General features: G+C 46.2%; 1 protein-coding gene across 1 annotated transcript in view; it reads left to right on the top strand.

The window, feature by feature from the left end:
* frem1b (Fras1 related extracellular matrix 1b) overlaps positions 1-27,286 on the top strand; it is a 64,411-nt gene that overhangs the window by 35,264 nt on the left and 1,861 nt on the right. The window contains exons 23-33 of the mRNA XM_055862087.1: positions 3,584-3,779; positions 8,178-8,442; positions 10,589-11,006; positions 13,569-13,779; positions 14,140-14,284; positions 14,782-14,911; positions 15,126-15,198; positions 15,428-15,577; positions 16,101-16,393; positions 16,697-16,744; positions 16,998-17,207. Of these exons, the coding sequence (XP_055718062.1) occupies positions 3,584-3,779; positions 8,178-8,442; positions 10,589-11,006; positions 13,569-13,779; positions 14,140-14,284; positions 14,782-14,911; positions 15,126-15,198; positions 15,428-15,577; positions 16,101-16,393; positions 16,697-16,744; positions 16,998-17,207 (2,139 nt within the window). The remainder of the gene's footprint in view (positions 1-3,583; positions 3,780-8,177; positions 8,443-10,588; positions 11,007-13,568; positions 13,780-14,139; positions 14,285-14,781; positions 14,912-15,125; positions 15,199-15,427; positions 15,578-16,100; positions 16,394-16,696; positions 16,745-16,997; positions 17,208-27,286) is intronic.

The raw sequence follows: 27,286 nt of genomic DNA, 5'->3' as shown, positions 1-27,286 counted from the left end.
AATCATTGGGTCGAAACTACAGAACAGTACAAAATATATATATATATACAGTTGAAGTCGGAAGTTTACAGACACTTAGGTTGGAGTCATTAAAACTCGTTTTTCAACCACTCCACACATTTTTTGTTATCAAACTCTAGTTTTGGCAAGTCGGTTAGGACATCTACTTTGTGCATTACTGTAACGATCCTCTTCGTCTGATGAAGAGTAGTCAGGATCGGACCAAAACGCAGCGCGGTAAGTGTCCATGTTAATTTATTATAACACGAAACAAAATAACAAAGAGAATGTAAGAAACGAAACAGTCCTGTCAGGTGAAACACCACAAAACAGAAAACAACTACCCACAAAACACAGGTGGAAACAAGCTACCTAATTATGGTTCTCAATCAGAGACAACGATAGACAGCTGCCTCTGATTGAGAACCACACCACAAAAATAAAACATAGAACACACAACATAGAATGCCCAGCTCAACTCACCCTGACCAAACCAAAAATATAGACATAAAAAGGATCTCTAAGGTCAGGGAGTGACAATTACACAAGTAATTTTTCCAACAATTGGTTACAGATAGATTATTTCACTTATAATTCACTGTATCACAATTCCAGTGGGTCAGAAGTTTATATACACTAAGTTGACTGTGCCTTTAAACAGCATGGAAAATTCCTGAAAAGTGATGTCATGGCTTTAGAAGCTTCTGATAGGCTAATTGACATAATTTGAGTCAAATTGAGGTGTACCTGTGGATGTATTTCAAGGCCTACCTTCAAACCCAGTGGCTCTTTGCTTGACATCATAGGAAAATCAAAGGATATCAGCCAAGACTTCAGAAAAACAATTGTAGACCTCCACAAGTCTGCTTCATCCTTGGGAGCAATTTCCAAATGCCTGAAGGTACCACGTTCATCTGTACAAACAATAGTATGCAAGTATAAACACCATGGGACCATGCAGCCATCATACTGCTCAGGAAGGAGACGTGTTCTGTCTCCTAGAGATGAACCTACTTTGGTGCGAAAAGTGCGAATCAATCCCAGAACAACAGCAAAGGACCTTGTGAAGATGCTGGAGGAAACGGGTACAAAAGTATCTATATCCACAGTAAAATGAGTCCTATATCAACATAACCTGAAAGGCCGCTCAGCAAGGAAGATGCCACTGCTCCAAAACCACCATAAAAAAAAGCCAGACTACGGTTTGCAACTGCACATGGGGACAAAGATTGTACATTTTGGAGAAATGTCCCCTGGTCTGATGAAACAAAAATAAAACTGTTTGGCCATTCTGACCATCGTTGTGTTTGGAGGAATAAGCGGGAGGCTTGCAAGCCGAAGAACACCATCCCACCCGTGAAGCACGGGGTGGCAGTATCATGTTGTGGGGGTGCTTTGCTGCAAGAGGGACTGGTGCATTTCACAAAATAGATGGCATCATGAGGAAGAAAATTATGGGGATACGGGGATCAGTCACGAAGTTAAAGCTTGGTCGCAAATGGGTCTTCCAAATGGACAATGACCCCAAGCATACTTCCAAAGTTGTGGCAAAATAGCTTAAGGACAACAAAGTCAAGGTATTGGAGTGGCCATCACAAAGCCCTGACCTCAATCCTATAGAAAATATATGTGCAGAACTGAAAACATGTGTGCGAGCGAGGAGGCCTGATAAACCTGACTCAGCTACACCAGCTCTGTCAGGAGGAATGGGCCAAAATTCACCCAACTTATTGTGGGAAGCTTGTGGAAGGCTACCCAAAATGTTTGATCCAATTTAAACAATTTAAAGGCAATGCTACCAAATACTAATTGAGTGTGTGTAAACTTCTGACCCACTGGGAATGTGATGAAAGAAATAAAAACTGAAATAAATCATTCTCTCTACTATTATTCTGACATTTCACATTCTTAAAATAAAGTGGTAATCCTAACTGACCTAAAACAGGGAAATTTTACTAGGATTAAATGTCAGGAATTGTGAAAAACTGAGTTTAAATATATTTGGCTAAGGTGTATGAACATTTCCGACTTCAACTGTATATATATACACTGCTCAAAAAAAATAAAGGGAACACTTAAACAACACAATGTAACTCCAAGTCAATCACACTTCTGTGAAATCAAACTGTCCACTTAGGAAGCAACACTGATTGACAATAAATTTCACATGCTGTTGTGCAAATGGAATAGACAAAAGGTGGAAATTATAGGCAATTAGCAAGACACCCCCAAAAAAGAAGTGATTCTGCAGGTGGTGACCACAGACCACTTCTCAGTTCCTATGCTTCCTGGCTGATGTTTTGGTCACTTTTGAATGCTGGCGGTGCTCTCACTCTGGTGGTAGCATGAGACGGAGTCTACAACCCACACAAGTGGCTCAGGTAGTGCAGTTCATCCAGGATGGCACATCAATGCGAGCTGTGGCAAAAAGGTTTGCTGTGTCTGTCAGCGTAGTGTCCAGAGCATGGAGGCGCTACCAGGAGACAGGCCAGTACATCAGGAGACGTGGAGGAGGCCGTAGGAGAGCAACAACCCAGCAGCAGGACCGCTACCTCCGCCTTTGTGCAAGGAGGTGCACTGCCAGCGCCCTGCAAAATGACCTCCAGCAGGCCACATTATTTTACCGACATGTTTAATTATTCAAGGCTCCTTACTCTTCTCTGTGCTGGAGTTTTTTAAAGAATACAAAAGAAGCCATGCACCCTTGATGGGCTATCAGCAGGACAATAGATTCTTACAAAGTCCACCAAATGCATTGCTTTCTAACCACATCTGGATGGATCCATAATGAATTCCTATGGGAATAAATATCACTGAATGACAGAAATACTGGAATAAAGTAGGCTAATGAAGGCAACAAATCGTTGCTTAATGGATCATCCAAAGTCATCCAATTGTTATAATAGAATTTGAAGCAATAGCCTACCCGCGTGTGGTCAACTATTTCATCACCGTTTCGCACTGCTCTGAGACAAGCATGGGGACTGGACTTGATAAATCAATGAGATTTTCATTTTCACTTATTTTCATCTCCGTTTGGGTATTGGTTAGCCTACAATTAGGGTGTGGAAATGTCAGGATTATTTTGCTCTTCACTCGCAGTCATTTCGTAGCCTACTCCCGGCCTGTCACGTTTTACAGCGCCATATTTTACTAACGGAAACCTTGACTGTTTTGATTTTCGTTTTTCTTGGAATAGAAACACCATGATATTAATCAAATGAATTAAGCAAAAATTCTTAAAATCAATTCCATATACTATGTTCTTAAAAAAAATATAAATTATTTAGTACAGCCAATATTAAAAACAGTCAAATGCTTCTCAAAGATGCTCTCTGGGGGTCAAACTAGCACAAACTAGCATTATTGGCAACAGTGGCTGACACTTAAATAATGTGCCATAGAAATCTGCGGCAGCCCGCAAGCTGTGCTGCAGTATGACGTGACTTGTACGACGTAACTTTTAAAGGAAGAACCACTATAGCATCCGCAGATACATCTGATGTTACCCTCCTGACCTACATCTGACCAAGTGTAAAAGTCAAATTTGAGTGTGTTTGTGTATCCTCTTCCCTTTGTGCAGACAGAAGCTGGCTGGACAGACATTGGGGCGGGTCAGAACTTCACCCAGGAGGATGTGGAGTTTAACCGCTTGTGGTACGCCCACACTACTGGCACCGGGTTCAAAGGTCATGACAGCATCCGTTTCACCCTCAGTGACCTAGACAACGAGTCCCCTCCTCAAAGCTTCTTCATCTCAGTACGCACCATCCAGAAGGGTGAGGACAGGACAGCCTCATGGGCGCAGTTTCATTATTATGATAAGAGTTCTTGCTTAAATACTTTAAGACAAACAAGCCCCCTGTAACGGGTGTCGTAATCCTCCTCCTCAAACGAGGAGAGGAGAGAAGGATCGAAAGACCAAAATGCAGCGGGTTGTGAATACATAATGAATTTTAATAAACAAGACGAAACTAAACACACGAAGAACACTTGATACTTTACAAAACAACAAAACGAAGTAAACAGACCTGGACACGAACTTACATACAACGTGAAGAACGCACGAACAGGAACAGACTACAAATACCTAACGACAATGAAACAGTCCCGTATGGTGCGCACATACACTGACACGGAAGACAATCACCCACAAACAAACAGTGAGAACACCCTACCTTAATATGACTCTCAATTAGAGGAAAACGCAAAACACCTGCCTCTAATCAAGAGCCATACCAGGCAACCCAAAACCAACATAGAAACGGAAAAAATAGACTGCCCACCCAAAACTCACGCCCTGACCATCACACACATAAAAAACAGAAAACAGGTCAGGAACGTGACAGAACCCCCCCCTCAAGGTGCGAACGCCGGGCGCACCAGCACAAAGTCCAGGGGAGGGTCTGGGTGGGCATCTGACCACGGTGGTGGCTCAGGCTCCGGACGCTGTCCCCACACCACCATAGTCACTCCCCGCTTCTGTATCCCCCTCCCAATGACCACCCTCCAACTAAAACCACCTAAATGAAGGGGCAGCACCGGGATAAGGGGCAGCACCGGGATAAGGGGCAGCACCGGGATAAGGGGCGGCAGGTCCTGGCTGAGGGACCCTGGCAGGTCCTGGCTGAGGGACCCTGGCAGGTCCTGGCTGAGGGACCCTGGCAGGTCCTGGCTGAGGGACCCTGGCAGGTCCTGGCTGAGGGACCCTGGCAGGTCCTGGCTGAGGGACCCTGGCAGGTCCTGGCTGAGGGACTCTGGCAGGTCCGGGCTGAGGGACTCTGGCAGGTCCGGGCTGAGGGACTCTGGCAGGTCCGGGCTGAGGGACTCTGGCAGGTCCGGGCTGAGGGACTCTGGCAGGTCCGGGCTGAGGGACTCTGGCAGGTCCTGGCTGAGGGACTCTGGCAGGTCCTGGCTGAGGGACTCTGGCAGGTCCTGGCTGAGGGACTCTGGCAGGTCCTGGCTGAGGGACTCTGGCAGGTCCGGGCTGAGGGACTCTGGCAGGTCCGGGCTGAGGGACTCCGGCAGGTCCGGGCTGTAGGGCAGCTCATGACTGTAAGGCAGCTCATGACTGTAGGGCAGCTCATGACTGTAGGGCAGCTCATGACTGTTGGGCAGCTCCTGACTGTTGGGCAGCTCCTGACTGGCTGGCGGCTCTGGCAGCTCCTGACTAGCTGGCGGCTCTGGCAGCTCCTGACTAGCTGGCGGCTCTGGCAGCTCCTGACTGGCTGGCGGCTCTGGCAGCTCCTGACTGGCCGGCGGCTCTGGCAGCTCCTGACTGGCCGGCGGCTCTGGCAGCTCCTGACTGGCCGGCGGCTCTGGCAGCTCCTGACTGGCCGGCGGCTCTGGCAGCTCCTGACTGACGGACGGCTCTAGCGGCTCCTGACTGACGGACGGCTCTAGCGGCTCCTGACTGACGGACGGCTCTAGCGGCTCCTGACTGACGGACGGCTCTAATGGCTCGGGACAGACGGGCGGCTCTAATGGCTCGTGGCAGACGGATGGCTCAGAAGGCGCTGTGCAGACAGATGGCTCAGACGGCGCTGGGCAGACAGATGGCTCAGACGGCGCTGGGCAGACAGATGGCTCAGACGGAGCTGGGCAGACAGGCAGTGCAGAAAGCGTTGGGCAGACGGCCGACTCTGCCCTGCTGAGGCGCACAGTAGGCCTGGTGCGTGGTGCCGGAACTGGAGGTACCGGGATGACGGCACGCACTTCAAGGCTAGTGCGGGGAGCAGGAACAGGGCACACTGACCTCTCGAAGCGCACTATAGGCCTGGTGCGTGGTACCGGAACTGGAGGTACCGGGCTGAGGGCACGCACCTCAGGGCGAGTGCGGGGAGAAGGAACAGTGCATACAGGGCTCTGGAGATGCACAGATGGCTTAGTGCGTGGTGCCGGAACTGGAGGCACTGGGCTGGAGACATGCACCCTAGGGAGAGTGCGTGGAGGAGGAACAGGGCTCTGGAGACGCACAGGTGGCTTAGTGCGTGGTGCCGGAACTGGTGGTACTGGGCTGGGGCGAGGAGGTAGCGCCGGAAATACCGGACCGTGTAGGCGTACTGGCTCCCTTGAGCACTGAGCCTGCCCAACCTTACCTGGTTGAATGCTCCCCGTCGCCTGACCAGTGCGGGGAGGTGGAATAACCCGCACCGGGCTATGTAGGCGAACCGGGGACACCATGCGTAAGGCTGGTGCCATGTAAGCCGGCCCAAGGAGACGTACTGGTGGCCAGATATGTAGGGCCGGCTTCATGACATTTGGCTCAATGCCCAATCTAGCCCCACCAGTGCGGGGAGGTGGAATAACCCGCACTGGGCTATGCACCCGTACAGGAGACAACGGGCGCTCTACTGCGTAACACGGCGTCTGCCCGTACTCCCGCTCGCCACGGTTAGCCTGGGAAGTGGGCGCAGGTCTCCTACCTGCCCTCGGCCCACTACCTCTTAGCCCCCCCCCAAGAAATTTTTGGGTAGTACTCACGGGCTTTTCGGGCTTCCGTGCTAGACATGTCCCCTCATACTGCCGGTTCCTCTCTCCGGTCTCCTCTGCTCTCCGAGCTGCCTCCAGCTGTTCCCATGGGCGGTGATTCACCTCCACTTTAGCCCATGGTCCCTTTCCTTCCATGATCTCCTCCCAAGACCATAAATCCTGCTTCGTGCGCTGTCGTTGCTGTCCATTAACCCGCTGCTTGATCTGGGTTTGGTGGGTGATTCTGTAACGGGTGTCGTAATCCTCCTCCTCAAACGAGGAGAGGAGAGAAGGATCGAAAGACCAAAATGCAGCGGGTTGTGAATACATAATGAATTTTAATAAACAAGACGAAACTAAACACACGAAGAACACTTGATACTTTACAAAACAACAAAACGAAGTAAACAGACCTGGACACGAACTTACATACAACGTGAAGAACGCACGAACAGGAACAGACTACAAATACCTAATGACAATGAAACAGTCCCGTATGGTGCGCACATACACTGACACGGAAGACAATCACCCACAAACAAACAGTGAGAACACCCTACCTTAATATGACTCTCAATTAGAGGAAAACGCAAAACACCTGCCTCTAATCAAGAGCCATACCAGGCAACCCAAAACCAACATAGAAACGGAAAACATAGACTGCCCACCCAAAACTCACGCCCTGACCATCACACACATAAAAAACATCAGAAAACAGGTCAGGAACGTGACACCCCCACGTTTTTTTTTAGGAAATTTGTCTTTAACATTTTGAGGTGGACCATCTCTTCCTCTCTGGAGGAGCCTGCTCTTATCAGCATAATGTAACTACTTTATCAATCACATAACACATAGTCGCGTATTGTCTATAGATCTAGCATTACGTAGTACTTGAAAAAGGTAAATAAATAGGTCCATTCAGTCACTGAACTTTTCCTAGACAGGTTACAGCATTCAGCTACAGCACTACCCAACAGTATACCACAACAGTACACCTTGTTAACCTACCAAGACACAACAACCTGGGTGGAGCATGGCACGGCAGCCATTTTGTGCCTCAACGCACCACACATGCATCAGCAATGTCCCAAAACAAACTTTCTCCAGCCGCTGCATCTTGGCCATGTATAATTGAATAGGTGGCTTTCCCTATAGCCAGGCCAGCTTTTCCAGTTGGGTGAGCATGACATGCGAGGCGGAGAGAAGCGAAGAGAGTTGAGGAGAGGGAGTGCAATCAGGGGTGCGCTTGGCCCTCTTGGCTCGGTGCCCTCTGATCCTGGAGGAGCGAAGGTGAGAAAAGCCCACACACTCGGCACCGCAGGAAGAGCCACCTCGGAACGTGAATAATTGAAGGATGTAGGGAGTGAACAGACGTAGAGTTTTGGTTGCCTCTGCAGTTCTCTTGTTGTTGTGTTGTCGTCATCATTCCTCGCTCAAGTCACTGCCAGGCTATTATTGAAAACATACCATTCGTACAGGTTTTTGGTACAGTTCATATTGTGCTAGCCTATCGAAGCTGGTGCAACTAAGATAAGCTGATAGTCCCTGATACCGGGCACTAACATGCTTTATTTGATGTTTAAAATACACTTTTTATCGATTTTTAAACTCAGAAAGTAAAAAATTAAGCCTTGATACATTTAACAGTATAATAGATACAAAAAACTGCTATTGCTTGACCTAAATGACTATTCTCCTGTGTCCAGGTGACATAGTGCTGGTCACCAGGCCGGTCACACTGATGGAGGGAGAGCGGCTCATCCTGACCACAGACATCCTACTGGCTACGGACGGGGCTGCCAGACCGGGGGAGGTGCTCTACACCGTGTCCATCCCGCCCAAACACGGACACGTCCACGCCGTCCAGCGTCCCGGAATGCCGTTCCTCAGCTTCTCCCAGCTGGACGTGGCGGCCCAGCGTGTGTGTTACACCCATGACAACAGTCACACAGCTGAGCAGGACTCCTTCAGGTCAGACTAACACGTTGTGGTATTTTGTTTCATTTTGTTTGTTTTTTGTTGGACATACAGGACTTAGGGGCAGATACAAACATTTCTTGAAATAGTGTATTGTCCATATTCTTCAGACTGACACGTTAGTGGAATGTTGGATGATTGAATTGAAAGCTTTCTTGTTCATTCAGATTTAATTGGATGTGTGTTTGGCTCAAATTTCAGGCACGATTATGTTAACAATAAAATAATAATATCTCCCTTTGACTTGAAAAATATGGCATAAAATGTCATGAATTAGTCTGTTGATATTAACTGAATAAGAAAGATTTTTAGTCCCTGCCCAAAAAGTATCACACAAATTCAGACAGAGTATTTCAGCATCAAAAGAAGCTCAGCAAAAAAAATGATAAGTGTGAAGAGATGAGAGCTCTGCTACAGTATGTTTATGTGCCTCTTCCAGCCAATTTGGCAGGAGGCTTGGGTGGAGAGAGAGATGGCGGGCGTATGGCTGACCTGTCCTCTCCTCTGTCTGCTCTCCTCTCCGTCCCTGGTGTGTCTGAGGACGCTGGTTTGTCACCCAGAAGCCTGGCACACACAAACACACACACTCACAGAGAGAGAGAGCCTGGCTGTGTTTCACCTCAGGGTCAGCTGGGAGCCAGGAGCCTTTCTGCAGCCAAGCCAGCCGAGGTTGAGAGGAGATGAGAGGGGGGAGCACTTTAGTGGGGGCACACACACTGCCAATGCTCTCTGCCAAAGAGGGCGGTGATTGCCGTCCAGCACGGGGCAGTAGTTCTGGTATTTCTTAACTGACACATTGAACCCAATAGAGCAATCAGCCATGTTATCCACCCGCTTCTCAGCACTCAAATACAAACTAACCACATCCTTAGATCCAAAGCATCCATCTATTTAACTGTGACTATTTCTACTGGGTTCTACTTGGTTCTGGTTAAACCTATGTGTATGAGCGTATCTGATCAGCTCCACTCTGTATTGGTGTGTGATACAGAATGTTCCATTTGGAGGGGCTGGTGGCAGTGTGTGATGGCAGCGGTTGGCGCCTCAGATGGGGCCACACCTGAGCACACACCTGTGCGTCAGAGCAGGGGCCTGGTCCAGGCCCCAGGCAGAAGGTGTTTTCTATGCCCCCCTCTTCTGGTCACCGTGACAGCGGATGATGAATGGGCATTATTAGGAGAATGATAACGCCGGCTGGCATCGGTTGCCATGGCGGCCAGAAAGGAGTGTACAGAGTACAAACAGGCATCTCTGGGAACAATTACCTAGCAAATATGGGACGGTGTCGATGGCAGATGTTGCACCGGTTTGGCTTAGAGAGGGGGACCTGTGTGTGTGTGTGTGTGTGTGTGTGTGTGTGTGTGTGTGTGTATGTGTGTGTGTGTGTGTGTGTGTGTGTGTGTGTGTGTGTGTGTGTGTGTGTGTGTGTGTGTGTGTGTGTGTGTGTGTGTGTGTGTGTGTGTGGTGGCCAGTGTGTTGTTCGTGGTGGCTGGTGGAGCCTAGGGCAGTTCTCAGCTGCAGGGCTGTGTGTGTGAGAGGCAGATTGACTTGGCAGAGGGTTGAACGAGGGCTAAAATCTGTCCACATAAACACACAAACCACTGTCCCCATTTCAGCTCCAGTACATTGTCACTGTAGCATGTGGTGAGCCATGGACCAGTCTGTGAGCACACAACAAGACTCAACCAGCTTGAAAATGGGAAAGGGGCCCTTATGATTGACTTATTGCCTTTTTAAATTGGATCTGTAATAAAGCTAGCCTCATCTGCGAAAAATGTGATGAATTTTATGTTTATAGATCACTTTGAGATTATATTCATTTTGGTAGTTATTTTTCAATGCTATAGCAAATTTTTTTTTTTTAAGTACTTTCTATCATACAGATCGTGTTTGCCAGTGGCATCATGCAAAAAATGGCCTGATTACTTATCATTAAATTTGCACACTTTCCCCATCCATCTTTTGCCGTTATACAAGCTGTCCACGAGTTGGCATCTGCCCTTTGAACTGTACCTCTATCTCCTGTGTTTTAATGGACACGTCACCGCAGTAGCCCACAGCAAAACCACAACATTTATACGCCTAACTACATGCCAATAACCAAACTTCATCCATCCACTTTTCCATTTCCTCCCCACAGCTTCGTCGTCACCAACGGCATCAGCTCCCGCAGCGGCTCCCTGCACTTCACCATAGAACACAGTGACCGGATCCCGCCGTCCCTCAACCGCAATACCGGCCTCCAACTGACAGAGGGAGCGGTGAAGTCCATCACACCAGACCACCTGGAGCTCACCGACCCAGATACTGCTGTGGGGAACCTGACCTATGCCCTCACCCAGCCCCCGCAGTACGGCAAGCTGCTCCTCAAGGGGTACCCACTGACATTACCCCGTTTTACTCAGACTGATATCAACAACATGGACCTGGCTTACCAGCACTACCAGGGCAGCCTGGCCCAGATTGACAGGTTTAGTCTGATGCCGTCTGATGGTACTAACAGAGGATACCTGGAGTATGGACAGCTGAAGGAAGAGCCGCTGGTCTTCACAATACAGGTGGGCTTTACTGGTTGTTATACTTCAGCAAATCTTGTATGCCAGGGACGTATTCTGGTCCGAGATCAGCGCTTATATTCTGAGACACTTGGGCTGCGTTCACACAGGCAACCCAATTCAACCTTCTTTTTTTCACTTATTGGTCTTTTGACCAGTCAGATCAGCTCTGAAAAAGATCTGATTTGACTGGTAAAAAGACCAATTCGTTAAAAAAAAGAAGGTTGAATTGGGTTGCCTGTGTGAACGCAGCCCAAGTGTCTCAGAATATAAGCGCTGATCTCGGACCAGTTACGCCTTTTAGATCCTTATTATACAATGCTCCCTCCCTCACTCCAGTCCCAAACTGCTTTAGTCAACTCTTAATTTCCCCCTAAAATCTTCTCATTTTGATTTCCTTTTTGTCTGTGTACTGTAACTCAGCTTTTAGCTGTGAATGTGTACAAGCTGAAATAAACCTTGCTATAATATACACTGAGTGTACAAAACATTGGGAACACTTTCCATGACAGACTGACCAGGTGAATCCAGGTGAAAGCTACTTATTGACGTCACTTGTTAAATCCACTTCAATCAGTGTAGATGAAGGGGAGGAGACGAGTTAAAGAAGAAGCTTTAAGCCTTGGAACATTTGAGACATGTATTGTGTATGTGTCATTCAGAGGGTGAATGGACAAGATAAAACATTTAAGTGCCTTTGAATGGGGTATGGTGGTAGGTGCCAGGCGCACCGGTTTGAGTGTATCAAGAACTGCAATGCTGCTGTGTTTTACACGCTCAACAGTTTCTTCTGTGTGTCAAGAACGGTCCACCACCCAAAGGACATCCAGAAAACTTGACACATCTGTGGGAAGCATTGGAGTCAACATGGCTTCCTGTGGAATGCTTTCGACGCCTTGTCGAGTCCATGCCCCGATGAATTGAGGCTGTTCTGAGGGCGAAAGGGGCTGCAACTCAATATTAGGAAAGTGTTCTTGTGCAGTGTTTCTGTACACTCAGTGTACATGGACATGAAGGACCTGATCCTAGATCAGCATTCCTACTCTCAGACGCGTTGTGAATATGAACCCAGGCTTCTAAGCATACAGTGTCAGCAGACATACAGTACACAGATGTACGAAACGTTTGCGGCTTTCATTTGCAACGGAAATAAAGTATAAAAGGGAGAACAAAATGATGGGGAAATAAAGTGATGAAAAGATGAATAATATCATGTATTTTCTTCTTCCCACAAGCAATGATTTCACCATGAGCTATCTTTGTAGTGGTACTCACTCAGACAGGGAGAGAGGAGAGAGTTAGCCCAGGCCTCCCTACAGTATTGCATACTAAACTGTCAGCCTGCCGGGCTGTTGTGGCCAGGTGGATGAGGCTGCTGCTGTGACACTGTGTTCCTTGTGCCTCCCCTCTCCTGTGGCCCGCCACGCACTCACATATTCTAGAGCTGAAAACGGTCAGCCAGGCGGATAACCCGCTGGCCAGCCCACCCTGCCCTGGGACTCAGTGGGTGTGGGTGGGGGTCATAGGCAGGCACAGGTGAGGCAGCCTGGCCAGCAAATGTCCCCTTCGGTCCAGCGAGACTCTCTGTCTGTCACTTGGCTAGAGCCGCGCTATGCCACCGTGAGCTAAACAACGCAGATCCGCTCCTCTCAATGCTCAACCTCTGGCCCCGTTCAGACTGTACAATGCATTCAGTACAGTACAGTAGCACTAGCATCATGAATAATGTCTACAACAGACCTCACAAGTGGAGGACCTCCGAGGCTATAGTACAGGTAGTGCACGATAACAAGTTGTGTCAATAACTATCACTTATATATTAGCCATTATTGCTCTCTAATTGTTCTCTGCATGCAATCAGATAGGACTTTATTTTATCATTTTTCCCATCTGATATTTTACAAAAAATAACGTACCAGAATACAATACATACAATACGCTTTTTTTTGTAATTGCATCTATGAGGACTTGCTGTCTCCGACAGTGGAATTAAGATACTCAACGACCAACGGTTCTTTTGTCATGAGACATAATCAGAGCACCCTCTTCTGGCCTATTGATAGAAGTGCGGGTGACAGTACATTTACTGTGGTCACTATCTCTGGTCATGGAGACCCACACGGTGTGCAGGTTTTTGTTCCAGCACACCTCTAACACACTTGATTCAACTAACCAGCTGATCACCAAGACCTTGATCAGTTTAATCCGTTGTGTTTGTTAGTGCTGGGCAGGAACAAAAGCCTGCGCAACATGCGGGTCTCCAGGACCAGTATTGGCTGAAAAGATTTGGCCCTCAGATCCTCAAAAAGTTCTACAGCTGCACCATTTAGAGCACCTTGACTGGCTGTATCACTGCTTGGTACGGCATCTGCTCGGCATCCGACCGCAAGGAGCTACAGAGGGTAGTGCGTACAGCCCAGTACATCACCAGGGCCAAACTTCCTGCCATCCAGGACCTCTATACCAGGCGTGTCAGAGGAAGGCCCTAGAAATTGTCAAAGACTCCAGCCACCCAGGTCATAGACTGTTCTCTCTGCTAATGAGCACGACCTTGTCCACCTCTAGGTGGAGCACGTAGACAGGAATCCCCCCAGCCTGGTGACCAAGAGGATCCCCAGTACAGTGGAGAACCTCTCGGGGGGACCAGGGGACAAGCAAGGCATCTACATCACGTCACGTGACCTCCAGGCCTCTGACCCCGACAGTCCCGCCCAGGAACTGGAGTTCACCATCACACGGCCGCCTCACTTCGGCTACCTGGAGAACTCCCTCACCGGTAGCTCCTTTTCTTCGAATTTAATCAACTTTATAGATAAACAGAGGGGAAATTACATTCATTATTTCAATTTTTAGTGATTACATTTTTTAAAAACTTTAAATTAACTTAATATACTTACCTGGGTATGTTGAGTGAGAGGTGGTAGGTTTTGATTGTACCTTCAAGAAAGGGGTATAGTACATGTTACAATCTGTGGAAACAAAACAAGTCTTGGTGCCATTTGAAAGTACAGTACCTTACATGAAGTGAGCTACAGTAGTCGTGAATACATCAGGGTTATAGTCAAGTGTTCTGTAGTCGATGTGTGCACTGTGCAGTGTAGTGACAGCTTTGTCTCTGTTCTTTCTGTTTGCCTAGGGGCGTACATCAAAGGACGCTTCACCCAGAGGGATTTGGAGCAGCGCGCCGTGCTCTATGTCATCCCCACCGACATGGAGGTGACAGGGGACAGCTTTGAGTTCCGTGTCACTGACCCCGCGGGAAACACCATGCTGCCTGAAATGTAGGTTTTATTCCATTGGCACATACAGTATTACCTCAACTACCTCGTATCCCTGCACATTGACTCGGTACCGGTACTTTGTGTATATAGCCTCGTTATTGTATTGCGATATTATTATTATTTATTTTTTTTATCAAATGTTTTCAGACTTTTTAATTCTGCATTGTTGTAAGTAATTCACGATACAAAAAAGGTTGAGAGACACTGTTTTATACTGCATAGAGGGATTTGGAGGTGGGCACTTTCTGTGCACAGCTATAGTGGGTACAATAGACCGATTCACACACAGCTTAGAATCTTCCCAAATGTCATGACTGATACCATATAAAAAAATAACTTGTTCCCAGATCTGTATGTACTGTATGTCAATGGTATGACAATGATAGTCAGAGTTGGCTAAAGCACATACAGATGGGACCAGGGTAAAATAAAGAGGAGTCTAGCCACGCTTGACCTCTCCTGTTCCCTCTTGACCGCACCTGTGGCCTGTCTTGCAGACTGCAGCTGACGTGGTCTCGGGTGGAGCTGTCGGCTACGTGTTACCGGGTGTGTGAGAACGCAGGCATGCTGCAGGTGCAGCTGACGCGCAGTGGGAAAAGCATGGACCCGGCCTACATTGCTATTCAGGTACAGTAGAGTGGTGTCCTGAACACAACTCACACCAGTCAACTGAACAGCCAAGCTGTGGACTAGAGCAGCTAGGGTCAAGGGTTAACAATCCTACTCACTCATATTGAATTGACCTTGAAAAACAACGTCTGGTGGTAAAGTTGTATAAGTTGAATTGAATGGGACTTGAATCTGAGTCTAAGAATGTCAACCCCTCTTTCTCTGCTTTCAGGTGGAAGATGGTACTGCCAAGGTGGGGAAAGATTTCACCCACAGCACGGCCAGTCTGATCCAGTTCGATCCAGGTCTGTGATGATCCACGTCAAAGGGTGGCCAACCCTGCTCCTGTGTGTGTGTGTGTGTGTGTGTGTGTGTGTGTGTGTGTGTGTGTGTGTGTGTGTGTGTGTGTGTGTGTGTGTGTGTGTGTGTGTGTGTGTGTGTGTGTGTGTGTGTGTGGGTTAGTTGATATACCTATAATAATGTTATTAGTTGATATAGCTACCTCCTCTTCTCTCTCCCTGTATGACTGATTAGGAGTCAACGTGAAAACCTGGAACATTTACCTGAAAGACGACGGCCTGGAAGAAAACCATGAGACGTTCACCGTGATTCTGAACGGCCCCAAGAACACTGTTCTGGGTCAGAGGAACTCAGCCAGTGTGGAGATAGTGGATCCTAGAGGAGGTGAGTGAAGAATGATTCAGTGATTGGTTATATAATACAGTAGGCTGAGGGCTGTGTTCTGATGCCCTGTACTCTGACTTGCTGTAATCCTTCCTAAACAGCAGAGGGTGCATGTTGCCTATGGTTAATTGGAACATTTGATATACTGATGCAGAGTGATGTTTAAATGTCATGCGTGCGTGACGTCTGGGTTCCGAGCGTGGGGCGTCTGCGCGCCACAAGACTGTGTGACAAGGAGGCCCTACCGGAATGTGCCCAATAAGTACACTAATTTGTCATTTTCTGTTTCAAACTGTTTCCTCTCTCTTGTTGTACTTTACTGCACATAACCCAGGGTCATGTCAATTAAGCACCAAATGGAAGAAAGCAGACTGAAACAGGAAGGAACTACGTGGAATTGTCCAATAAGAAACGCTCATTTTTATTTCCCACTGCAAAACAGTTTGAAATGTGTTCCGTCATGTGCCCTAATGAACATGACCCTGGTTTCTCTGTCGCTCGGTCTCGCGTTCTCTCTCTACAGGAATGTGCGACCCAGAGGACCTGAGGGTTGAGGAAGATGAAAAAGGAGTACCTTCAACCGCTCATGTCCCCCAGTCCCCACAGCAAGAGGAGCACGGCACTGACTTTGAAACAGACCTGCTGTGGGAGAGCCGCCCCCATCCACCAAGGGGGGACGTGCCCAACCGGAGGCCCTTCCTGGACTATGGGGATGGAGAGGGGGAGCCCCAGGACCAGGCTACTCAGTTTCACAGCCAGGCCACCAGACAACTCAGACTGCAGGGCGGCAGCAACAGTAATAGCAACAGTCGCACGGTGAGCCTCTGAGTTTCACCAAGTACTTGATTGGAGCCCAGCACAACAATTACAATCAATAACACAATGTTGACTTTAGCGTTTCTTTTTTGAGGAACTGCTGGGAAACTTTGGAAGTTTGATTGATATTCAAATGATGTCTGCGGAAGAGAGTTGTCGAAGCCGGACATAAACTTGCCATTTACTATGGATTGGTTGTAGAATTTCTCCTGAAGGGAATATGTCAAATTCAACATAGTGGTTTTATGAATAGTGCCCGCATTTATACTGCATGTTAGCTATGTCTCTCCTCTGTGATTCTAGGTCCTTCATTCAGGTGTCAAGAGAAAGAGTGAAGAGAAAGTCTGGACGGTAAGACTCTTCCATATACTGTAAACCTCACAACTTTGGAAGGAGAGAGGTCAGTCGACTCCTGATAAGTGCACTCGCTACCTAAGTGCAACATACCTTTCCAGTCCAAATGTCTGAACATTTTGAATTTCTCATGATAACGGCACGCTCTGGTTAAGTTCTCATTGCCACAACAGGGTCAAGCTGTTGCATTTATCAGGAGTTGACTGTATATATATGTGTCACATTTTATTATGTCCCCACTCTCCACTAGTTCCATGCACTCACCCCACTGAGACTAGAGGAAAGGAGGCTGCCGATTCCAGAGCCCATCCCCCAGGTGCACCCGGACCTCCAGGTGATCCCAATCTGGAGCTGGTCTGGCCACAGGAAGTTCTTCCATGAGGTGAGGGTGGGGGATGCCCCCCAGGATGATGCCCCTGTACCCTCGCCCAAACAACACAGGGCTGGTCGCCAGCGCAAGGTGAGGGCATTGTTTTAACTAAAGGGGGGATAGGGGGGTTGGGTGCAATGTTCCCTCTAAGCTGCGTAGCCTCGAGAATACCATGCAGCTCCCCTAGGACTGCTGCGCAGAAATATTAGCCCACAGAGAGAAGCACGAGATTGAACTTCATTCAACTTTCTAGAGCAGTGGTCACCAACCTGGTCGATCGTATTCCAAGGCATTCTTAGTCGATCGCCAAACATTTCTGTAAAAAAACAACGATAAAGCATTGTGTTCCTATTTTTGTAAAAAAATTCTCAGGCTGCTGGCGGTAGGTGCACCCGATTCAGCTGCCCTGCGAACCGGATATGTGAATGGTTGCCATTTTGAACCATTTAATGTGTCTGAAGGTACAAACTCTTTCTTCGCAGAGGACCCAGAGAGCAAATCAAGTGCACTTTAGGTTTACCGCTGGCCAATCAGATGGCTCAGATTATCGTGTCTGCAGTAACGTAGCAGGCATAAAAGAAAGCTACAGCGAAGTTGATACTGTGAGATTTCAAAACGTTTAAAACCATGACTAGAGAGAGACTGTCAACGAATACAGCAAAGACCTGCTGTTGTTATGATTGAGTTCATGTTTAAGTTCTTACTCAGCACTGTCAACACTTTGTATTCAACACTTTTATAAGCCATAAAATGTGCTTTCTTCCTATTTACATTCAGCGCTACAACAAGCACTGCAGCAGTAAAGAATGAGTAGGAAAGTGTATTTATAGGCTTGTGTTGTTGTTATTATTATTAGCACTTTCTCTGTTCATAGGAGTAACGACATGAATGTGTTCATGAGGCAGAAATAATGTGGTGCGACTCGAGTTTCGCCATCAGCTGGAAGACGGTGCCCCTTTTTGGTCAGTGTCAGTGGAGGAAAGGGAGAGCGGGGGATGTTGAGAGTCTGCTGCTCTCCCTCCGCTGAGACTGACCATCTGATGCCGGCACCATCAGCCCAGTAAAATAAAAAGCAAATGATTTAAACGTATGCTCACTCAGCTGTTGCTTCACAAGTAATACAATAACGGATCTATTACTGGTGGGATCATATAGCCTACCTCAAATTTGAAATATATATATTTTTAAATGGCCCGAACAACAATGCATTGGCAGGGCAATTCATGTAAAACCAATATGCGGTAATAATGTATTGGCAGTGGTGTGTATTCACGGATGCCAAGGGAAGCCAGGCTTCCCAATTTTTTTTACCAACAATTTCTTTTTTTTAAACATTAAATAATTTCTTTCATCTCTCTGTTTCATAATTTTTCTTCAATGCGCAAGAGATTGAATGTATCTCACAGGAGAAATCATCCGAGTGAGCGAAACAGCGCCCCCTCTGTCTCTCTACGTGTAGGCCATCTATCTGATGCTGTCTGGTCCAAATGAGTATGACATTGTTGCCGCCCCTAGCATTGAATGCAAGGGAAGCCAGCAAGCATCTGGCCTCCCTTGACAAAGAAAGTATACAAAATGAGCCAATCAGCATTGAGCTAAACTAAACGAGCTCAACTGGTGAATGGTCCTGGCGCACCGAAAAAAAAGTGTCAAGGGAAGCCAGCTTGGATTTGGCATCACTCCTATCAAATCCTATTGAGAGCATACATCATTGACAGAAAAACTTGAATTGTTGCATCTCATTGTAGTAATTGTCTCTTTCCTAAATTAGCCATGGATGGAGACAGGCATTTGGACTCATGGTTTTACTTGATTCTCCGTACTGGACAATGATTATAACGTTGATTCTGATCCAGCCATTAATTAATACATTCATACACTGAGAAGATGGAAGTTTAATATGTAGCTAGATGTGGAAGGCTAATGTTAACTAGCTAACGTTGCCTATGAATGGAAGTTAGGCTAGAGAGCAAACATTTTAACCAGGTAGCCTAGTACAACAAAAAATAAAAGTGTGTACTGTATGACAGAGTGATAGACCATTTCATCAACATGAAAGAGAGGAGGATGACATTGGCTTTTCTCTACAAGCAGGGTGAGTCAACATGTTTTTCTACTTGCACGAATGGGCATGCACACACACGCGCACACAGAAATCAGAAAATGGACAGCTACATAATATTTAGCTTACGTTGATTGGACTAAATTGTTTTTGGTATATTTTTGTTGTCACTGTGTTAGACTAAGCTCAGGTGATTTGATAATGTTGAAATGGTGCTGGAATAGTGGAGGCCGCTCCTGTTTTCTTTGCGACTTGCGGTTACCCTCTGTGGTTTTAAATCAATAGTTGTTTAGGGGTCCGAAAATGACGGAAACATTAACTTGCTTGACCATGCTGTAGGTCATGTAACTGTCTGTTACTGTACATGCAATATTCTTTGTGGACTTCACTGGACAGAGGTTGCTATCCGGTTTTCTGATAAAACAAAGGTGTGGTTGAATGTATTCTGCCACTGTGTCTTCTTATTGTCTCGGCCTTGCCTATATATCAAAGCATATGAATTAACCAGTTTTTAGAGCAAACAACGTAATTATCACAACACAGGGTGTAATATGGCTTTTTTTGGCGGGGTGGATGGCTTGGCATCCCCAGTAATTTTACACATGCATCGTTACTGATAGATGGCGCAGGAGGAGATGGCTGCCGTTTGACGGGCACCTAAACAATTGTGCTATTGTGTGTGTTTGTCCGCGTTATTTGGAACTTATTTTGTACATAATGTTTCTGCCACCGTCTCTTATGACTGAAAAGAGCTTCTGGATATCAGGACAGTGATTACTCACCTCGTACTGGACAAAGATTTTTTTCTTTAAAGAGTCGGAAGCTAAAAATTTTACTTCAGACACCCGACAAGGCCCAAATCCCTGTAATTTGTATGAAGAAGAGATGGAGATATCGGGGACGTAGGTTGGGGTGCCCTGTAAGGATCCGACGGCGAGTGAGTAATCAAATCAAATGTATTTATATAGCCCTTCTTACATCAGCTGATATATCAAAGTGCTGTACAGAAACACAGCCTAAAACCCCAAACAGCAAGCAATACAGGTGTAGAAGCACGGTGGCTAGGAAAAACTCCCTAGAAAGGCCAAAGCCTAGGAAGAAACCTAGAGAGGAACCAGGCTATGAGGGGTGGCCAGTCGTCTTCTGGCTGTGCCGGGTGGAGATTATAACAGAACATGGCCAAGGTGTTCAAATGTTCATAAATGACGAGCATGGTCAAATAATAGTAATCACAGGGAACAGGTCAGGTTTCCATAGCCGCAGGCAGAACAGTTGAAACTGGAGCAGCAGCACAGCCAGTTGGACTGGGGGCAACAAGGAGTCATCATGACAGGTAGTCCTGAGGCATGGTCCTAGGGCTCAGGTCCTCCGAGAGAGAGAAAGAAAGAGAGAAAGAGAGAATTAGAGAGAGCATACTTAAATTCACACAGGACACCGGATAAGACAGGAGAAATATTCCAGATATAACAGACCCTAGCCCCCCGACACATAAACTACTGCTGCATAAATACTGGAGGCTGAAACAGGAGGGGTCAGGAGACACTGTGGCCCCATCCGATGATACCCCCGAACAGGGCCAAACAGGCAGGATATAACCCCACCCACTTTGGCAAAGCACAGCCCCCACACCACTAGAGGGATACCTTCAACCACCAACTTACCATCCTGAGACAAGGCCGAGTATAGCCCACAAAGATCTCCGCCACGGCACAACCCAAGGGGGGGGGGGGGCGCCAACCCAGACAGGAAGACCACGTCAGTGACTAAACCCACTCAAGTGACGCACCCCTCCTAGGGACAGCATGGAGGAGCACCAGTAAGCCAGTGACTCAGCCCCTGTAATAGGGTTAGAGGCAGAGAATCCCAGTGGAGAGAGGGGAACCGGCCAGGCAGAGACAGCAAGAGCAGTTCGTTGCTCCAGTGCCTTTCCATTCATCTTCACACTCCTGGGCCAGACTACACTCAATCATAGGACCTACTGAAGAGATGAGTCTTCAATAAAGACTTAAAGGTTGAGACTGAGTCTACGTCTCTCACATGGGTAGGCAGACCATTCCATAAAAATTGAGCTCTATAGGAGAAAGCCCTGCCTCCAGCTGTTTGCTTAGAAATTCTAGGGACAATTAGGAGGCCTGCGTCTTGTAACCGTAGCGTATATGTACGGCAGGACCAAATTCTGAAAGATAGGTAGGAACAAGCCCATGTAATGCTTTGTAGGTTAGCAATAAAACCTTGAAATCAGCCCTTGCCTTAACAGGAAGTCAGTGTAGGGAGGCTAGCACTGGAGTAATGTGATCAATTTTGGGGTACTAGTCAGGATTCTACCAGCCGTATTTAGCACTAACTGAAGTTTATTTAGTGCTTTATCCGGGTAGCCGTAAAGTAGAGCATTGCAGTAGTCTAACCTAGAAGTAACAAAAGCATGTATTAATTTTTCTTCATAATTTTTGGAGAGACAATTTCTGATTTTTGCAATGTTACGTAAATGATATGATATTTACGTAACATTGATATGTTCGTCAAAAGAGAGATCAGGGTCCAGAGTAATGCCGAGGTCCTTCACAGTTTTATTTGAGACGACTGTACAACCATCAAGATTAATTGTCAGATTCAACAGAAAATCTCTTTGTTTCTTGGGACCTAGAACAAGTATCTCTGTTATGTTTGGGTTTAAAAATAGAAAGTTTGCAGCCATCCACTTCCTTATGTCTGAAACACAGGCTTCCAGCGAGGGCAATTTTGGGGCTTCACCATGTTTCATTGAAATGTAAAGCTGTGTGTCATCCGCATAGCAGTGAAAGTTAACATTATGTTTTCGAATAACATCCCCAAGAAGTAAAATATATAGTGAAAACAATAGTGGTCATAAAACAGAACCTTGAGGAACACCAAAATTTACAGTTGATTTGTCAAAGGACAAACCATTCACAGAGACAAACTGATATCTTTCCGACAGATATGATCTAAACCAGGCCAGAACTTGTCCGTGTAGACCAATTTGGGTTTCCAATCTCTCCAAAAGAATGTGGTGATCGATAGTATCAAAAGCAGCACTAAGGTCTAGGAGCAGGAGGACAGATGCAGATCCTCGGTCTGACGCCATTAAAAGGTAATTTACCACCTTCACAAGTGCAGTCTCAGTGCTATGATGGGGTCTAAAACCAGACTGAAGCATTTCGTATACATTGTTTGTCTTCGGGAAGGCAGTGAGTTGCTGTGCAACAGCTTTTTCAATTTTATTTGAGAGGAATGGGAGATTCGATATAGGCCGATTAGTTTTTTATATTTTCTGGTTCAAGGTTTGGCTTTTTCAAGAGGCTTTATTACTGCCACTTTTAGTGAGTTTGGTACACATCCGGTGGATAGAGAGCCATGTATTATGTTCAACATAGGAGGGCCAAGCACAGGAAGCAGCTCTTTCAATAGTTTAGTTGGAATAGGGTCCAGTATGCAGCTTGAAGGTTTAGAGGCCATGATTATTTTCACCATTGTGTCAAGAGATATAGTACTAAAACACTTGAGTGTCTCCCTTGATCCTTGGTCCTGGCAGAGTTGTGCAGACTCAGGACAACTGAGCTTTGTAGGAATACGTAGATTTAAAGAGGAGTCCGTAATTTGCTTTTTAATGATCATGATCTTTTCCTCAAAGAAGATCATGAATTTATTACTGCTGAAGTGAAAGCCATCCTCTCTTGGGGAATGCTGCTTTTTAGTTAGCTTTGCCACAGTATCAAAAATAAATGTAGGATTGTTCTTATTTTCTTCAATTAAGTTGGAAAAATAGGATGATCGAGCAGCAGCGAGGGCTCTTTGATACTGCACGGTAGTGTCTTTCCAAGCTAGTCGGAAGACTTCCAGTTTGGTGTGGCGCCATTTCCGTTCCAATTTTCTGGAAGCTTGCTTCAGAGCTCGGGTATTTTCTGTATGCCAGGGAGCTAGCTCCTTATGACAAATGTTTTTTACTTTTTAGGGGTTTACTTTTTCAACTGCATCTAGGGTATTGCACAAGGTTAAATTGAGTTACTCAGTTAGGTGGTTAACTGATTTCTGTCTTCTGATGTACTTGGGTAGGCAGAGGGAGTCTGGAAGGGCATCAAGGAATCTTTCGGTTGTCTGAGAATTTATAGCATGACTTTTGATGCTCCTTGGTTGGGGTCTGAGCAGATTATTTGTTGCGATTGCAAACGTAAGAAAATGGTAGTCCGATAGTCCAGGATTATGAGGAAAAGCATTAAGATCCACAACATTTATTCCATGGGGCAAAACTAGGTCCAGAGTATGACTGTGGCAGTGAGTAGGTCCGGACACATGTTGGACAAAACCCACTGAGTTGATGAGGGCTCCGAAAGACTTTTGGAGTGGGTCTGTGGACTTTTCCATGTGAATATTAAAGTCACCAAAAATGTGAATATTATCTGCTATGACTACAAGGTTGCTGTATATGGCATTGGAGGCCTGTAAACAGTAGCTATAAAAAGTGATTCAGTAGGTTGCATAGATTTCATGAGTAGAAGCTCAAAAGACGAAAACATAGTTTTTGTTTTGTAAATTGAAATTTGCTATCGTAAATGTTAGCAACACCTCCACCTTTGCGGGATGCGCGGGGGATATGGTCACTAGTGTAACCAGGAGGTGAGGCCTCATTTAACGCAGTAAATTCATCAGGCTTAAGCCATGTTTCAGTCAGGCCAATCACATCAAGATTATGATCAGTGATTAGTTCATTGACTATAACTGCCTTGGAAATGAGGGATCTAACATTAAGTGGCCCTATTTTGAGATGTGAGGTATCATGATCTCTTTCAATAATGTCAGGAATGGAGGAGGTCATTATTCTAGTGAGATTGCTAAGGCGAACACCGCCATGTTTAATTTTGCCCAACCTAGGTTGAGGCACAGACACGGTCTCAATGGGGATAGCTGAGCTGACTATACTGACTGTGCTAGTGGCAGACTCCACTAAGCTGGCAGGCTGACTAACAGTAATATCTTATGTTTCACCGAGTCGTGGTTGAACGATGACATGGATAATATACAGCTGGCTGGGTTTTCGGTCCATCGGCAAGATAGAACAGCTGCCTCCGGTAAGACAAGGGGTGGCGATCTGTGTCTATTTGTAAATAACAGCTGGTGCACGAAATTGAATATTAAGGAAGTCTCGAGGTAAGCTGTATCTCATGATAAGCTGTAGACCACACTATTTATCAAGAGTTTTCATCTATATTTTTCGTAGCTATATACAGTGGGGCAAAAAAGTATTTAGTCAGCCACCAATTGTGCAAGTTCTCCCACTTAAAAAGTTGAGAGAGGCCTGTAATTTTCATCATAGGTACCCTTCAACTATGACAGACAAAATGAGAAAAACAATTCTAGAAAATCACATTGTAGGATTTTTTATGAATTTATTTGCAAATTATGGTGGAAAATAAGTATTTGGTCAATAACAAAAGTTTATCCCAATACTTTGTTATATACCCTTTGTTGGCAATGACAGAGGTCAAACGTTTTCTGTAAGTCTTCACAAGGTTTTCACACACTGTTGCTGGTATTTTGGCCCATTCCTCCATGCAGATCTCCTCTAGAGCAGTGATGTTTTGGGGCTGTTGCTGGGCAACACGGACTTTCAACTCCCTCCAAAGATTTTCTATGGGGTTGAGATCTGGAGACTGGCTATGTCACGGTTTTCTAAAGTAGAACCCAGAAGCAGACCTGCACAAGGAGAGTAAGCCGAAGGTGAGTATTTATTTACAAGTGTAAATGTAGTGATAGAAAAATCCAAGTGGCGGAGCGGGCAGCGGAGGTGAGTTGATGGGATAGAATAGGCAGATCCAAGGAAGTAACTGAAGTCACCGACGACCAGGTAGGGATGGGATGAGTGTTCCGGGTGAATGACTGTAGACAGAGAAAACAGAGGTGAGTTCAAGGCAAGCAAGACGTACAAAACAACAAAACAAACTCTATCAAACTGGAGGCTGATGCGCTGGCACAACATACTGTTCATGGCTAACGATCCGGCAGGGAATGGATGTCAGGTCAGTGCTTGTGAAGTGGAGGGGTGATGATCAGGACCGGGTGTGCAGATAGCTGATGGGATACAGGTGCAGGTACTCAGAGATCTTCCAACTAGCTACGTCGCCCGGCAACCAGACAGGGTGCGACACCGGGAAAACACTCCAGGACAGAACAGGCAAAAACAGACTCAGGAAGCGGGATTCCTGACAGGCTAGGCCACTCCAGGACCTTGAAATGCTTCTTACGAAGCCACTCCTTCGTTGCCCGGGCGGTGTGTTTGGGATCATTGTCATGCTGAAAGACCCAGCCACGTTTCATCTTCAATGCCCTTGCTGATGGAAGGAGGTTTTCACTCAAAATCTCACGATACATGGCCCCATTCATTCTTTCCTTTACACGGATCAGTCGTCCTGGTCCCTTTGCAGAAAAACAGCCCCAAAACATGATGTTTCCACCCCCATGCTTCACAGTAGGTATGGTGTTCTTTGGATGCAACTCAGCATTCTTTGTCCTCCAAACACGACAAGTTGAGTTTTTACCAAAATATATATTTTGGTTTCATCTGACCATATGACATTTCATCTGACCATATGACATTCTCCCAATCTTCTTCTGGATCATCCAAATGCTCTCTAGCAAACTTCAGACGGGCCTGGACATGTACTGGCTTAAGCAGGGGGACACGTCTGGCACTGCAGGATTTGTGTCCCTGGCAGCGTAGTGTGTTACTGATGGTAGGCTTTGTTACTTTGGTCCCAGCTCTCTGCAGGTCATTCACTAGGTCCCCCCGTGTGGTTCTGGGATTTTTGCTCACCGTTCTTGTGATCATTTTGACCCCACAGGGTGAGATCTTGCGTGGAGCCCCAGATCGAGGGAGATTATCAGTGGTCTTGTATGTCTTCCATTTCCTAATAATTGCTCCCACAGTTGATTTCTTCAAACCAAGCTGCTTACCTATTGCAGATTCAGTCTTCCCAGCCTGGTGCAGGTCTACAATTCTGTTTCTGGTGTCCTTTGACAGCTCTTTGGTCTTGGCCATAGTGGAGTTTGGAGTGTGACTGTTTGAGGTTGTGGACAGGTGTCTTTTATACTGATAACAAGTTCAAACAGGTGCCATTAATACAATTAACGAGTGGAGGACAGAGGAGCATCTTAAAGAAGAAGTAACAGGTCTGTGAGAGCCCCCCCCCCCCCCCCCCCCTACAGCTGAATGATAGAACAGCTATTTCCATGTTAAAATGTTATGGGATGCATTTTCTCCATGGTAGGCCACTCTGATAGGCCTACATTATGATCAAATAGCCACAGTTGCCTTCTTGGCCACTGTTAAAACTGTAACTTAAAGCAGGTACAGACTCCATGTTCACAGTAAACGTGCGCTGGAACTTGCACAGAATTTTCACAAGTGTCAAGCTTGCACTCAGTAAACCTGAAATTTGCTCAGTGCTGAATTTTTTTTAGGGAACATTGGTTGGATGTTTTGGATGGAGACACACAAACTGACTGGCAATCTCAAAGCCCAGAAGAGTCTTAGTGTAGTTATAATCAAATAAACTATTTCTATGTAGGTCAGTCTTGAGACCACATATTGAGTGTCTCGGTCTTGTCTCGGTGTCTGATACATTTGTACTTGGTCTCAGACAGCGAGGATTCATCATTTCTTGCTGAGACCAGCGGAGTAAAACACTAATTATCAGCTTCCATTCAGTCAGCGCATAAAACCGCTTTGCCAGGCCAAATATGTACACTTCTTTCTTGAAACGTGAATATTATAACAGCCTTCATATCTATTATAGACATGTTTACTCAGTGGCGAACCTATAGGCTTTCAGTGTGACAGGATTGTGTTTATGAAAGGACAGCAACCGTAATACCAGCCCACTCATGTAGCAGTGAACTTTCTAAAACACAAATAGCAATTGTGTAGGCTACTTTGTACATGATTTCTCTATTGTACTACATAATTGATAAATCGTAATACATCCACTACACTACTTTGATATGCATCAGTATATGCAATGCCCACTGAAAAAAAAGTGGGTATACAATTTATACCTGCGTATACCCTCCACTATACCGCTGTAGTGGAGGGTAT

This window comes from Salvelinus fontinalis, chromosome 14, assembly GCF_029448725.1.
Source record: "Salvelinus fontinalis isolate EN_2023a chromosome 14, ASM2944872v1, whole genome shotgun sequence".
Classification (NCBI taxonomy): Eukaryota; Metazoa; Chordata; class Actinopteri; order Salmoniformes; family Salmonidae; genus Salvelinus; species Salvelinus fontinalis.
Note: the sequence above shows the minus strand (reverse complement) of the source record. Positions and strands in the feature narration are given on the sequence as shown.